Source organism: Perissodus microlepis, chromosome 16 (genome assembly GCF_051167445.1).
Source record: "Perissodus microlepis isolate ML-2025 ecotype Zambia chromosome 16, ASM5116744v1, whole genome shotgun sequence".
NCBI lineage: Eukaryota > Metazoa > Chordata > Actinopteri > Cichliformes > Cichlidae > Perissodus > Perissodus microlepis.
In genome coordinates this window covers 8,000,368-8,015,560 of record NC_140476.1, presented here as the reverse complement: position 1 = coordinate 8,015,560, position 15,193 = coordinate 8,000,368, and the positions used below count along the sequence as shown (strand labels likewise).

At 39.4% G+C, this 15,193-nt stretch overlaps 1 protein-coding gene across 1 annotated transcript; it reads right to left on the bottom strand.

The window, feature by feature from the left end:
* Window positions 1-4,323: 4,323 nt before the first annotated feature.
* On the bottom strand, window positions 4,324-14,787 carry LOC146370375 (arginine and glutamate-rich protein 1-A-like). Its single transcript, XM_084908086.1, has 4 exons — window positions 14,238-14,787; window positions 11,345-11,570; window positions 7,124-7,207; window positions 4,324-5,622 (listed from the first exon to the last, which is right to left on the bottom strand). The coding sequence occupies exons 1-4, from the start codon at window positions 14,567-14,569 to the stop codon at window positions 5,458-5,460; spliced, it is 807 nt and encodes a 268-aa protein (XP_084764212.1). The 5' UTR covers window positions 14,570-14,787; the 3' UTR covers window positions 4,324-5,457.
* Window positions 14,788-15,193: the final 406 nt, after the last annotated feature.

Genomic DNA, 15,193 nt, shown 5'->3' with positions numbered 1-15,193 from the left:
TTAATAAACGTTTTCCACTTTTCTAGAAACTCAGACTGATTAACATGAGTCATGACCTGCATGTTCACTCTTAGCTGTCATTAAACACGTTCACACCTTTAAAACGTTATTTAAAGGCTCAGAATGACGTTTCAGGACTCGGTCCCTCCAATGAAGACATTTTCAGACTGTTAACATGCCCACACTTTGCCTAATTCACTTTTTATATTTTATCTCATACCTGTATATTGACATGAAACACATTCGCACTTTTATGAAAAAAAGGGTTTTACAGGATTAAAGTTTTTCCCCTTTAAAAATAAAAATTCCAGCCTTCTAACACGGTTGAAATATTAAAAACAAGACTTTTTACCCGTTTATTCCCCTGTTATTGAAATTACAAACATTTAACCCTTTTGAAGCGTCTTTAGAGGCCCCCAAACCAGTTTATTTCTCTGTTTCAGGACTTACCCCTTTAATAAAAATATTTAATATGCTCAGACTTTGCTTAATTACTTCTAAAAACATTATTTCCCGCCTGTGTGTTGCCCAGTAAATTAAATTTACACACATTCACACTTTTAAATAAACATTTTCAGGGGATAAAAATTAGTTCTGCTGTGTCCTAGGACTCCTTTCCTGTAATAAATAATATTTTCCAGCCGTCAAACATGCTCAGCTTTCGTTCAATTAACTCTACAAACATTATTATTACTGTTTTATCTGTTTATTGAAATGAAACAGTCACACCTGCTGACTTTTGGTAAACAGCTTCTAATTTAATGAGCACTCCTCTCTGTGAAGTTTTCACACTCTCTCACACTTCACGCTATCTGCGGTTTTAAAGTGGATTGCGGGTGTTTGTTTTGCGGATCTTCACCCGGGAGATAATTGAGGAGTCCCCCCGTCCTCCCCTCTCCTCTGCCGGCCCGGAATCAACACACAGAGCTGCACTCGAAGCTGGATGTTTATTGTCAGAGCTTCACTTTAATTGAATTTAGATGCCGGATGGGCACAGCTCTAAATATGCTTTACTGTATTATTGCTGCTGCACCTCTAGTCTGTGACAAACCTACAGGAAAAAAAATATATATCATCCTTTTCTCACCTGAAAGTCCTCACGAGCAGCCTTTAATCCCCACTATTTGTTTTTATTGATGTTTCTAATTATTTGAATCAGGACAGAGGAAGCTTCTGCCAGTCTTAAAAGCTCTTCCTGAAGCCGTCGGGCCACGAAAGCGTCTGTGCGCAAAGATCAGCCAAAACAAGCGTAAAACACACACACGCACTTACCTGTGACTGTCTGACACCTAGAAACAGGAGGTCAGTCTGCACAGGATTTAAACTCGCTGTTTTTTTTTTCAGCAGCGTTAAAAGATGTAGGGAGTTGCGTGGAAACTTAATTTCATTCAAGTTTGTGGAAATAAAAGTGGTTTTAAGTTTCGTGTAAGTTCGGTTTAAGAGAAATTCAAATTAACTTCATTTACAAAAAACCCCACATTTTTTTCTTGCACACCTTTACTTTCTTGCAGACAGGTGAGGAGGAAGAGGAACTAAGTTCATTCCAGGTAAAAGGAAACAGTGCGGGACGTGTCTCTTATCCAAAAACTATGAAAACACACTGTCGTTTAAAAACTCTCGCGTTTCACTGTGTTTTAAGGAACTCTGCTAAGGCTCAGTTGTGTTTTTACTCCCTAAACTTGCTCCAGCAGGTCCGGACTCCGGTCAGCTGCAGCGGGACACGCAGCAGCGCTCAGCCCGCAGAGGAGCGCACCGCCGCGGGCTGTGGGTCCGCCGGGCACCCGGGTCGGGCGGTGGATGTTCCCGCAGCTTCTGTGACAGTCTCACCGACGTGTGGCTCCAGACTCAGAGGGACCGCCTGACTCCGGCAGGAAGTCACAGTACGAATAAATGAACCGATATTTTATTTAGCTCCGGTTCTGTGCACCGCTTGGAGAGCATTAACAAAAATAACAAAGTAAGTTGTAACCTGCACCTGCAGGCTTGGTTTCGGTTTGAATCATATGAGCTATTCTCACCGCTCTGTAAATATTATTACATTTAAACTCAAGGCTTAAATTAAGCTTTCATCCATTCATGTTTTAATAATTTTATTTAGTGCCTCTATAAAAGCCGCGGAGCCCTAATGGCGCTGTTTTGTTCTGTCTGCAGACACTTGGGTGAGGTCTGAAGGTGGTTTACAAGTTTAAACACGGCAGTTATTTACCTCTGACATTTACACTCACAGCACCTTTTCTAGTTTCAGATTTACTTTGAGAAATGAACAGCTTATTGTCAAAATATATGTAATGTGCATTGACCATGCTAAAATAATTCAAACTGCATAACATGTGTAAATAAACAGCAAGCCAATGTAATTGTCCATAACCTCAAAATTTAAAAAAACAAAAAAATACTAATTTAAAACTAAACCTACATATTTAATTCTCAGGCTGACTTGTGATTTGAGCTTTATTAGTTTGAAAGGAGGTAAACTGAAACAGATGAACTCCCAACTTAAAGTTTAAATAATAATTTAGCTAATCTAGGCCATCTTAAGCTACTGGTGCTAATTTCTTTAAAACGTTTATTTTTATTCTTTTTGGGGGGAAAAAAGAAAAGAAATGCACAGAAGCAGGACTTTTAAAGTGCGGGAAAAAAACAACTAGGCTATAGCTACAGCTATTAGTAGCTAACCTAGCCAAGTTATTTAGAAAATAGCAACCAATGCCGACATTTGTTTCCAGTATCCTCGGCCATATAAACCAAATTAAAATGAACATAAATATAACAGCCCATGTACTCATTAAAAACCCCACAAACACAAGGACAGGCACAAAGGAAATAATAAATAAATTATTTACGTAAAATCAGGTAAAACTCCTTATAGAGGCAACTAGGTTACTGTTCACTAAGCTAATTTAGCAATTTTTCGTTCTTTGTTTAGTACCATTTATGCGATATAGAACTGAATTACAAAGTTGTTTCAGCAATAAAATTAATCTTTTTTTCTTTTTTCTTTTTTTTTTTTTAAAAGGAGGGAAAATGGTCATTTTAGCTAAGCTACAGTGAACACTATCAAAAGCTAACTATCATCTGACATTTCACTTAGAAAAAAAAAAAAAATCAAACCACCATCTTTTTCTAAGTATTTAGCTTTAGTGCCCAAACCCAACCAGACAATTAAAATTAATTAAATAATATAAAAATAATTTACTAACAAACATTTTTTCCAGATTGTGTTAGCTTGCAAGACTAAGCTTAAACACGGAAAAAGTTTATTCTATCCTGTGAAATCTCAGTGCTTCTTGTTAAAAATATTAAACATTTAAGTAGGTTCACCAGGATAAGCAGTTGGAATCTGCTCCGGGTTATTTGCCATCTACCCCCATGCTTTTGGTCTCCCAGCTTTCCTGTGCCATAATAATTAAAGATAAATAAATAAAAGCTATTTTAGTATTATATTAAAGCTTTAAACTGACATTCATCATAAAAAAAGTAGTTTTATTAATTTATTATTTTTTATTTTTATTATTTGCATGTTATATTGTTCAGGCGTTTTTCTGGTTTTATGATACTAAGTGAAATCCAAACATTTCCAAATATATTAAACATTTCTAGAGTAAAATAAAGAAAAATGTGGTCTTAACTGTAGTTCTTGTATATACTGTCAAGTTTTGGGTTATATTTTTCCTTCAGCTGTGGTTTTTTTTTTTTTTTAAATTTAATTTAAATAAAGCTTCGCTCTTTGGTTTTATGCTTATATTGCTGGTCCATCTCCATTCAGTAGAAAGTACTTTGGGTTTACCCGTTTTAAAATGGACCGCAGCATTTTGGGTTGTTCCTCCGATTAGCAGAGCTCAGCCTGGTGACCCGAGTTTAGTAACTCGTCACATTAATATCACCATCCATCACCGCTTCACTTACACCCTCAAACGCAGGTTGACAGTTTCGATTGGATTCATTAGAGTTGGGTTTGAGCTGCATTGAAATGCGGGTTTGCCGAGGTCATTTGTCATCCTCTGTAATCTAGCGAACAGTCGGCTTGCAGCGACCTCACTTGCCGTTACGAGCTGGAAACAAACCAGCAGCTGCAGAAAAATCTCAAATTGCAGCTGCCAACTAATTAGGCAATGTTGTTACAGGGATTTGGTTAACCTGACAGTGATGTATTGACTCGGGAGGAGAAAATGGATCGCTGAGAAAAAAATAAATAAATTTCCAAAGTGGTGCCAACAGCGCCATTAAAATTTGTCACTGATCGGGCTACCTGATTACAGATGAAACTGTGAAGGGCTGAATTAAATAAGATAGAAGCTCAGGAAAGCATCACACGGGTCAGTGTAGGCATTCAATGGATTTATTGATCTGTTCAGTCCCTTGACAATTGGGGGGAAATTACATGACAAATTCAAAATGCCACAACATAACAAAAAGTCTTTATATACCCACCTGAGGTCAGCCACACGCACACACTCACACATTCACACACACTTAAAACACATCCACGCTCGTGCTGACCTCAATCCTCGTCTTACCTGAACTTGTGCGAATCAGTCCTCTACGAATCAACACTTACCTCGCCCGTTAATTTACTAGCACATGACTGAGGGACAGAACACAGACTGTGGCTTTTTGTCTCCTACACATTTTTATCTTTAACTCGGAGTGAGGAGGGAGAGGCGGCACATGATATTACATCAGACAGGAAAACGCCATCTCTCCTCAGTTTCCTGCAGGAAGTTCCGGCAGTTCGATCATGGGCAGTCTGGGAGTCGAGCGGCGGGTTCACCTCATTTCTATTTCTTTTTTTTTTAAATTGTTCCTCTCAGGACAACATTTAAAAGCCAAAATGCACGCGGCAGGCGGAGCTGAAGCAGAGCCACAGAAGAAGAGGAGCAGGATTTTTAAAATGGAGGGCGAGCTGGACGGGAAGTTTGCTGTGCTTTTTTAAAGTCTGTGATTTGGTAACCACAGAGTCTGCAAACAGGAAACCCACAGGCCGACTCCCATGCTGCACATGAGCCGAGCCGAGCTAGACAGAGTCAGATGCCTATCAGGTCTGCCTTTCAGGCCGTAAGAAGAGCACGAGAGTTAAGACTTAACCGGGTGGCAGGGCGAGGGACACGTTAGAGCATCTACATCAAAAAAAGTTCAAGTTTTCTAAAAAAAAAAAAAAAAACAAAACAAACAAACAAACAAAAAAAACCCAGAAGCACAAGAGTCATCTGTGCAGCAGGGTGAGGATGAGGAGGAGGGGGCGATGGTCCTAGGGTGAAGAGCTGCCTCCTCTTCAAAGCTGGGAGGGAGCGAGTTAACACGCTGGTTGCGCCCCCCCTTCTTTCAGCACTTCCAAAACGAAGCGAGCGTTCCACAGAGGAGGAGGAGTGGGGCTGAATGATGAGGAGGAGGAGGAGGAGGAGGAGAAAGGAGCTGGATGGGGGTGGGGGATGACCTGCGGACGAAGGGGGAGCAGTCTTATTCTGTGGCCTTCAGGGTGAAGGAGAGCTTGGGCCTGGACTTGCCCTTGCCGAGGATGATTTTCTGCTCCTCCTTCTGCTGCTTCTGCCGGTCCTGCTCCAGCTTCATGCGCTCCTCGTGGATCTTTCTCTGCTCTTCCACAATACGCAACTGATCCTCAGCCTGCGGGACAGACACAAAAAAGGAATCAGGGGCGGGGTCACGCAAGGCCATGATTACACATACCGGCTTATCCAAAAAACAAAACATTGGACATAAAAATCAAGTAAATCCAAGTAAATGAAGCTCCTTAAATGTGCCGTGTTTCCCAGAATATTGCTGCTGAAGGAACTACAACAGGTGTTTGTATTTTTTTTTCCCCATACTAACAAATAGTACTAGTAAGTAGCAGTAAAATTACTTCATTAAATTTAGGCAATAAAAGTTATTCTGTTAGATTTAGCTGATTATTTATTTATTTTTCTATTACACTTAAACAATAAAATAAATTCTGTATCAATTTTATTAAACAATAAACATGTACTCGTTAGATTGAGTTGTTAAAATCCATTCCATTCAATATAAATAGTAAATACGACTGAGATTTAGACAACACGTGATTTTACTTTTAGACTATGTAATTAGATTTCTTTCTCGTCACCATCATAGAAGCATTATTGTACTGTGTAACTTGTTCTACGGCTCCCTTGTAAAAGCAAAATAAAAAAAACAAACAAAAAACCACAATACACAATTTTGATTGGTCCTATTTTTTTTTTCTTCTTAAACATTCATTTTGTTTTTTGAAGTATTACAGGAATGCTGGTTTTCTATAGTTTGACCCTGATTCAGATAAACAAAACTCTGCAGAATTTATTTTTTCCCTGTCCCACTTATTTGCAGATCCGTTTCCATGGCTGATAACCATCAACTCAAAGCCACTGCGTAGACACTGTTTCCTGCCAGCGGAGTGTTGCCATACCCAGTAATGTCACAGCAAAAAAACCTTAAGGTCTTAATCCGTCCTGATTTTTGGATTAAAGATGTAGTCACGACATTAAAAGCTGATGAATGTCAGTTTCTCAAATCAATCCAATTTTTCAATCCAACTTCAGTCTTTGAATTAACCACTAGACCTCTTTCTGACCTGGGGTCCCTTCATCAAAACCAAATAATGTTTAAACTATGTTCTTGCATGTAAATATGCAACGAATCAACAGTGCAAGGATTTCTAGAACATACACTTTTCTGGGGGGGTTTTGAACATTACTTTGATTTGAAATTTCACAATTTATTTTATCAATACCCGTTTATACAGCCCAGTATCGTGGCCAAAGAAAGCCCATTTTCTTGTTAGCATAATTATAACGTTAAACGTTTTTCCAAATTGCATAATTTGCATGTTGGCGACAAATTGGAAATTTTTGTATTTTAACTCAGAGATCTTTCTCTGAATAAGAGTAGATTCATCACGATAATCAAACAGTTTTCATTGTCTAGTGCGAGCTGAATATTTTATTCACAAACCCTAAATGAGTAATCTAAATAGTAAACTAAATAGTTTTGCCTTATTTTTAAGTTGCGTTAACTTTTATGTGTTGATAATGTAAAATTACTGCTGATGGTGAGAACACACTGCTCAGTGGATGCTAACGACAGAAAGTTGTGTGTCCGTTTGGCGTACCAGTTTGGCCTGAGCCTCTGCGATCTTGCGGTTATTCTCCTCCAGGATTTTTTCCAGCTCCTCCCGCTTCGATTTTTCTTCTTCCTAAACAAGCAACACGTTGATATGTTAGCGCACGAACAGGCCACAAAAGGCACGCACGCACGCGCTCACTCACACACTCACGACAAGTTTGTTCAGCCTCTCACACATTTTTAAAAATCCCTCTAATGCTGCCTAGAGAAAAATTAAAGACTAACACACACCTAGTGCTGCATGATTACACTCATCAATAGAAGACAGATATATAAAAAAGACAGACAATCAAAGCTGCTGCTGCTTTTTAACATGTTTATAAGCAAGAGAAAAATAAAGGAGGGAATAGTTTTGGCTCACCAATGCACGTATACCATTTTCCTGTGTACCTACACAACTGGTGAAAGCGTTAAACGGTTGAATATTTACTGTCTCGTCCGGACTGTGTGGCCCCTGCAGAGACAGGAGCGCTCCTGGTGTGGGTAGGTAGATATGGGGGTTTCTGCCATACGGCGCCATTCCTCTTTATTACTGATCAGTTTACGGCTTAGCCTGCAGCCGCGGTGAAGGAGTGCAGTACAAAGATGTTTGTCTGTGTTTGTGTGCAGGTGTGTGTTTGTGCAAGTATGTAAGTGTGTGTGTGTGTGTGTGTGTGAGAGAGAGTGTGTGTTCGAAGTGGACCCGCCCACGGTACACTTACAGTACAGGACGCGGGTCACGGCTGAGCTGAAAGGTTGCAGGTCAATGCTAGTTAGGAAGGTGGTGTTTCCAAAAAATTAACAAAAAAACAGCACAAACACATTTCCAAACTGAGCCTACAGGAGAAGCAAGTTGTCAGCACAAAAATAAATCAACACATTTTGTTCGAAAAGCTCCACAAAAATTATCAACAGGTGACACAGGTGAGAGGGGATTAACCTGTCAGGACAGGAAACAGGAAATGAAGCGTCCCTGTAATGTTCCCCTCCCCCAAAGAGTTAAAGAGCAGGTGAGGTGGATTAAAACAGACGTGATGAACATTTCTACACATCGCTGACCTTTCTTCCTAGCAGTCCTGAGGGTAAACAAAGAGTTGGGGGGTACATTTCTTAGCCTATTAGTCCCGAGTCAATGGCCACTGCACTTTAGCTGGACCGCTCATTCACAATACTGTGATGTAAACAAACGCCATTTTTCTTAATAGTGCCCAGGGAGGGAAGCCAGGGTTGTTTGTTCTTAGTTTAAAAAGGAACCTTTAGGGCGACTAAGCATCTGAACAGAAATCAGTTTGAATAAAGTTAAAGGCAAGACCCCAGAAGACCTTACTTAGCAGATATCCTAGCATCTTTCCTGTGTGAACTCTCACTTTTTGCTGGAAAACAAATTAAATTACAATGTTTTTGTCCATCTGACCTTCATCAGGTATACAGGCTATTACCAACTGAAGACTAACGACATTAATCCGATTATTACCTTCCAAAATTCAACAAATTCACAGCACAAATCAGGTTTTAAAGCAAAACATTTTGATAGTTAAAACATGAGCAGGAATACCAAATGAACCAAACAATGTCACACAAGTACCAAACTAAAGCAATCAAAACAATTAGTATGTTTATATAGTAACAACCATGTAGTGGTTCAGATACCTGAAATGATTCATTTAGCCTAAGTCAAGATAAGCTCCAACTAATAAGCTGAAACTATCTAAACTCATCTTATGCTAAGTTAAGAATTAAAGCTAATTTAACTAATCTGAACTTAAGTTCAAGTAGTTTCACACAAATTATTATCAAGTATAATGAGTAAAAGTAAGTTACTGTGCAGTAAGTTGCAATAAGCTCAGCTCAGCTATGCTCTAGAAGTTACGCTTTGGATACGTTAACTTGAGGTAAGTTCAGATAAGTTAAGACAAGTTAAGTTCAGGTAATTTAAAATAAGTCCGTATGTATTAAAATAATACACTTAATCCCAAGAGTTGGAAAAATCCAGCTTTATCAGCTAAATGAAGTTAAACACAGCCTAGCCTAATAGCCTAAAGTGCAATACAATGACAAACACCTCAACAAGGTAAAATTTGGAATAAAAATACTCACACTTAAATTAGCAAAAACATCTGTAGAGCTAAAGATTACATAATATAAATAAATAAAAACTGCACTGTGAAATACTGAATTCAAAAGACTAATTACCTGTATTCAAACAAATTAGCTATTCATTATTCAATTAGAAACCTGTTGGCTTTTTTTTTAAATGAATAACTAAATCAGGCTACGTCCACACGTACACGGGTATTTTTGAAAACGGAGATTTTCCGTTTTCGTTTTAAAAAAAATAATCCTGTCCACACGTAAAGGCAGAAATGAAGGAAAACGCTGCTAGGAACATGCCAAAGCAACAGGTGGCGATATATTCCTAACCGTGCAGAAATGTTGGCCAATCAGAAGTCTAGAAGCCTCGGTGGGAAAAAGTAAACAAAGCTGGGGCATAGAAGCAGAACCGAGTCGTATGTGTGGAGGGACAGTAACTGTGTGTGCATATGTAAGCATTTAAACACTGCAGAGAGTACAATTAACAGTAATAGTATTGTAGAAATTCATTTCACCGAAACAATAACGTGGCGCACAGTGTGACGTCAAAAAATGCGCACACCTTTGACGCTGCGTTTTCTCCGTTTTTCTCGTCCACACCTAAATGCAAAAACGGAGTTTTCAAAAATATCCACCCTGGCCGGAGTTTTTAAAAATATCCGTTTTCAGTGACCAAAAACGCCGTTTACGTGTGGACGAAAGGTGCAAACGCATAGAAAAATCTGCGTTTTCAAAAATACCCGGGTACGTGTGGACGTAGCCTCAGTTCAGATCCCTGGCTGATTAAGTGAATAATCCAGAAGTCTCTCTTCCACTTATTAAAAAGTCATGGTCTATACCTTGACTATGCACAGAAACAAGTTAAATAACACATTTCACACCACTGCAGATTTCCCTGATAATAATTGAACGCAAGATTCGCAGATAGGACGTCTGTAAATCTTACGTTCACTTATTCTGATAAAAGTCGGAAGAAAAAAACCTTTCAATTTAATAAATATTCCAGCAGTGAGACAGGACTTATGTAACTGCCTCTGTAAGTTTTGTTTTCACCTTGAATATTTTATATCACGGTTTTGATTGTTAGATTCAGAAAAAATTGTTTTGAAGCCCGGGAAAGAAAAAGAAAATCCACCCTAATAATGGCAGTTACAATGTCAGACTTGTAATAATTGCATAGTATATTTTTTATGTTTTTAAAAAGCCTTAAAAAACAAAAGAAACCCTAAAATAACCACTGACAGGCAGCAATCTAGTTGGTAAAGTTTAATCTTTAAATTTAAAAGAAAATATATATATATATATATATATATATATACCTTAAATACAAAACTAAGAAATTTGAGTAAACCAGAAAAGAAATTAATATTGTTTTGAAACCCGCCATGGCAAAAGTTAGAAATGCACTGCTATCCTCTAATCTCTTTTAAATTATAATTTTTTTTTTAAACAGAAATAAAATGTCAACTTTTAACCTTTTAACTGTAGCACGTTACATCCTACCAAACTCAGGGTAGACACAAGATAAACACATAAACAATATAATTTTTCAAATACTCGAATGTGTAAAAACATATCACCTTACCCATGATTTCAGGAATAAGTGAAATTTTTTTGATAAACAGCTGGAGAGTTGAGGTAACATGGTAGTTTGTTTCGATTTAAAACCCATTGGATGGTTTTTCACTGTGAGAGGTCCACTCACTGACTAATGAAAAGAGAAACTAAGCTAACAGCCTGAAAGACTCCCACACTGAGCTGAAATGCAACTACTGCAAAAAAAAGTGAATGACAGGAATTTCGTTATTATTCTCGTCACTGCTGCTATTATTACTTCAGTAATTTAGACCAATGAAGAACATTCATTATACCCTTGGATATATTGATTTGCTTTAGTACCTGAAGCCAAGGTACTCCCTTTTCCTTTTATTCTGAAAGCTGCCACTTCCCTTCAGCACGGCTGCATCCAACTGTGTGAAACTTGTGCCATGGCTGGGTTACACTTTAAACAGTTAAAATAAAAGACCAAAGACCCAGTCAGAGTGGGAAACTGAGAGGTGAAGGGAGCTGAAGGGGTTCGGGTACGGGGTGGTGTAGGGGTAAGGGAGGGGCTGCGTTCCAAACGACCGAGCGTTACCTCTCTGGCCTTCTGTGCCGCCAGCTCGGCTTGCCGCTGCCGCTCCAGCTCCTCCAGCAGCTGCCGCTCCATGATGCGCTTCGCCTCCTCGACGCGTCGCAGCACTTCCCGCTCAATCTCGTCTTTCCGCTTCTCGAGCTCCTCCTCCACACGTTTGGCCACAAGCTCCTCAACTCGCCGCGCCGTCTCCTCCTCGATCAGCTTCTCCTCAATCTCCTGCTGCCGGCTAAAGGAAAGAACAAAAGGTTAGCATGTCGCTAATTTGTTTCGGTTTTAAAACGGAGGACTATTTAATTGCTAATCAAATAAACCACACCGAACCGCGTTGAAATATCTCAAAATAACAGCTTAGTCTGTATTTACCCAAAGCTTACCAACCAGTTTTTAATTCATCATACCTGACAGAGTGGTTTTTACAAGCCATACCAAACCCAATATTACAACACAGCTGATCAGGTAAAAAAAAATTAACAGAAAGGCTATTGTGTAAATGGATATTTAAGAATTTACTAAAGTGCTTTAAACAGCTCTTAAATATACATAATTCAACAATGAAGACATTTTTAATTTCAAATGTGAGATTGGGTGCAATTTAGACTGTTTTTCTGAGTGTTTTGTGGAATTTAGATGGAGGTCACCTGCCCTCCTGTTTATCTTTTCTTTAAACTGTTCTTTTTGTGTGAACAGGAACTTATTAGTAGCGATGTAAACACACACAGGCACACACACTCTCCACCCTCTCAGGGATCTGGTTTCACTCTGTCAGGCTGTGGAAACCAGAAACTGGACCCAGCCCTGCCCAGCATCCTTTATATTTACATTTGTATGCCTGGTTAATGGGCCCTGTGGCTGTTAGGCAGCAGGAGAAAGGAGACGGGACAGACAGACAGGAAGCCAGGTGTGGGCTGTGCGTTATATTACCTGGAGGCTCTCACACACACAGACACACACCTGAAAAGCTGCAGTCAACATGGATGTATTTACGGTCACAGCTGCTTCATTAAAATCTGAAATTGGATTATTTCAGTAATGAGGATTAAGTTAACACAATTACTCTATTTTTTTTTTTAAGTTGTGTGTTTAAGTCAGTTTGTGATGTTTAGCTGTTGCAGCAGGTTTTGTGGTTGTTCAATGCGTCCTGATCCTCTCTGCATCCTGTTTAAACCAAATAAGTTTTAAATATCAATAGAATTTGACTTTAAAATAGGCCTTCCTGTTAAAGCCAAGTATCCACTTTTCACTCACATTTGTGTTTGTTAAATTCAGCAAGTTGTATTACTTGCTTTTGCGGGAGTACTGCATTAATCGAGCAGACTAATGACATGAAGAAGAGCTGTTTTTTCACTAATGAAAATTTTGATTTTTCCTCTCAGTGGACCATTGTGTTCACATGTGGACTACAAGGTGAGACATTTACTGAGTTTGGTTTCAGTTGATGCTTTTTAGCTTTTTATTTCACTTCTACTGCAACTGTGAACTACTGATTATAGCAGTATTTGTACTGAGTGTTTGACCAAAGAAAAGATGGCCAGCTGCTTCAATAGAGATGTAGCAGCTGTATGAGAGTTTGAAGAACAGCAGGAATCAGCACCTGCATACCTGCTAACACCATGAGCCAAACTGTAAATCGAAGGTTTCTGGTTTGAGTCCCTGTGCAGATGCCTGTATATAATCCCTCACAAAAAAATAAATAAATAAAAATCAGCACAACAGAAACCCGCCTTAACTAATAATAAACAATCCAGATGGTTTTAACTGCAGGCATCAACATCTGTGCATTTATTCTCTATAAGAGAAACACATTCTCTCCAAATGCTCAGAGCTACAGCTGTTTGTGTCTACAAAAACACTCTTCAGCTACAGCTGAAGTGAGATAAAATAATCAATGAGTAAAGTTAATATTCAATAAATCAAGAGGTTTTCACTGAATGTCTCGCTCTCCAGTTTATATGTTAATATAGTTAGTTGTCTCTCCAGAGGAGAAATCAAAGTGCTCATTGGAGGAAAAACACTCATTCAACATAGAAATCATGCAAGAGCATCATCAAGAACAATTCAACCCCAAAATACACCTGTGAGGGGAACGTTAAAAGCCCCACTGCTGGAACTTTATTACTGTATGAACAGTATTTTTAAAATCTCTGGTTTAATATTGGGCTCAATATTATTAGATCACTCTAACTGTGCCAGATTTATCCTCATTCTAAATGCAGGATTTTCAAGAATCTATGCACTGAAATTCAACCCCTGATGTCTGTGGAGAACCTGGAGCTAAACCCACACAGATTGCTTTCTCTTCACTCAGCATGGAAACACTAGGCATGTCGGTAACTGAGCATCAGCACCTCCTGAAGCATCAACATCACTACTGATCTGACCTTCAGTGCAGGTCAGAGAGTCAAATCTCTGCCTGCTGCAGGAAGTTCACGACTGCAAGATTAACTGACAGACCTGCACACCAATAGCCACTCATTTGACATATTTAAATCTTAAAAGAGAATCCAACATGCATTACTTCGTTAGTTCAACTTTACCAGCACGATGTGGGTTTTTTTTAGTTTTTTTTTTCCAAAGTGAAAACTGCAGGTCAGTGAGAACAACCTCACAAATCTATCACGATGCTTAAAATACGAGTTTATAGTTATGTTTATCTGAATTAATGACGGTAGAACTAGAGGTGTGATCCACCTGAACAGGTAAAGCTTTCCTCTGACAGGCACTGCGGCCTGTGCAGCCTGTTAGCGTTAGCCAACTAGCTCAGAGAGCTAACGATCGCCATGCAAATGACCGCAGCTAGCCTAGCATTTAGCTTAGCTTGTAGCCGAGCACGGGCTGGGGTTCAGTATCGTTATGTAACAGTTTACGTGCCAGTTTCTGTATTAAATATACCCACATCTTCCTCTGCCGCTCCATCTCCGCCTTCCTCTCCTCCTCCTCCTTCCTTTGCTTCTCATCAAGCGCGTTCCTCTTGCTCAGTGTCCGGCCGAAGATGTCGATGCGCTCAGGCGGTGAGGCTGCTCTCTCTCTGCGGGACGACGCTGTGTTGGACCGGGATCGGGACCGGGATTCTCTGCGCCGGTTCCTCTTCGACTCTCGGGACTTGGAGCGTTTCTTGGAGCGCTCCCTGTCTCGAGATCGCGACCGGGACCGGCTCCGTTTCTTACTGTGCTTGCTGCTTTTGGAGTGCTTGGACCGGGACGAGCTGCGGCTCCGAGAGCGGCCCATGGTGCCCTGCGGACTGCTGGATTCTACGGCTGATATGTGTACCGAATCAGGCCCTCCACTCCGCCCGCTCCTCTTTAAGCTTCTTATTCACACGAACAGCTGATGTTGCGCTGCTCCAGCGGGTTAATTTTGGAGAAATAACCCTTCAAATTAGCTGTTGTTTTGCCCTACTAACTCGCTTTAAGGAAAGATGGCGGTTTGATGAGTTTTCCCAGCAGGCACCGCGGGCTTCGGGATTTTCCGTCGCTCTTCGGCATTTCCCGCTCAAAGCAAACTAATAGACTGAAAAGGCCAGAAACCAGCCAAAACATTTCAACAAATTTAAGTCCTTTATGAATGGGAATATATGATTTGTATATAATTTATACATTTAAAAAAAGGTGTAAAATGCATTTTATATATAATATATAACTGGGATACATAAACTTATCTTTCCACAAGTGAAGTAATCACATATTGAAGGCTTAAGAAAAGTTCTGGCATTCCATTTTGAACTTTGGATTTTAGAAGACTTTTAAAAATGTTTTCTAAACTAACGCATGATTTAAATTTTTCTCTTAATGAAAACATGTATACTTGTATTTGTTTGTTATTCGCTAATGAAATTTGACGTGGTTAATTCTG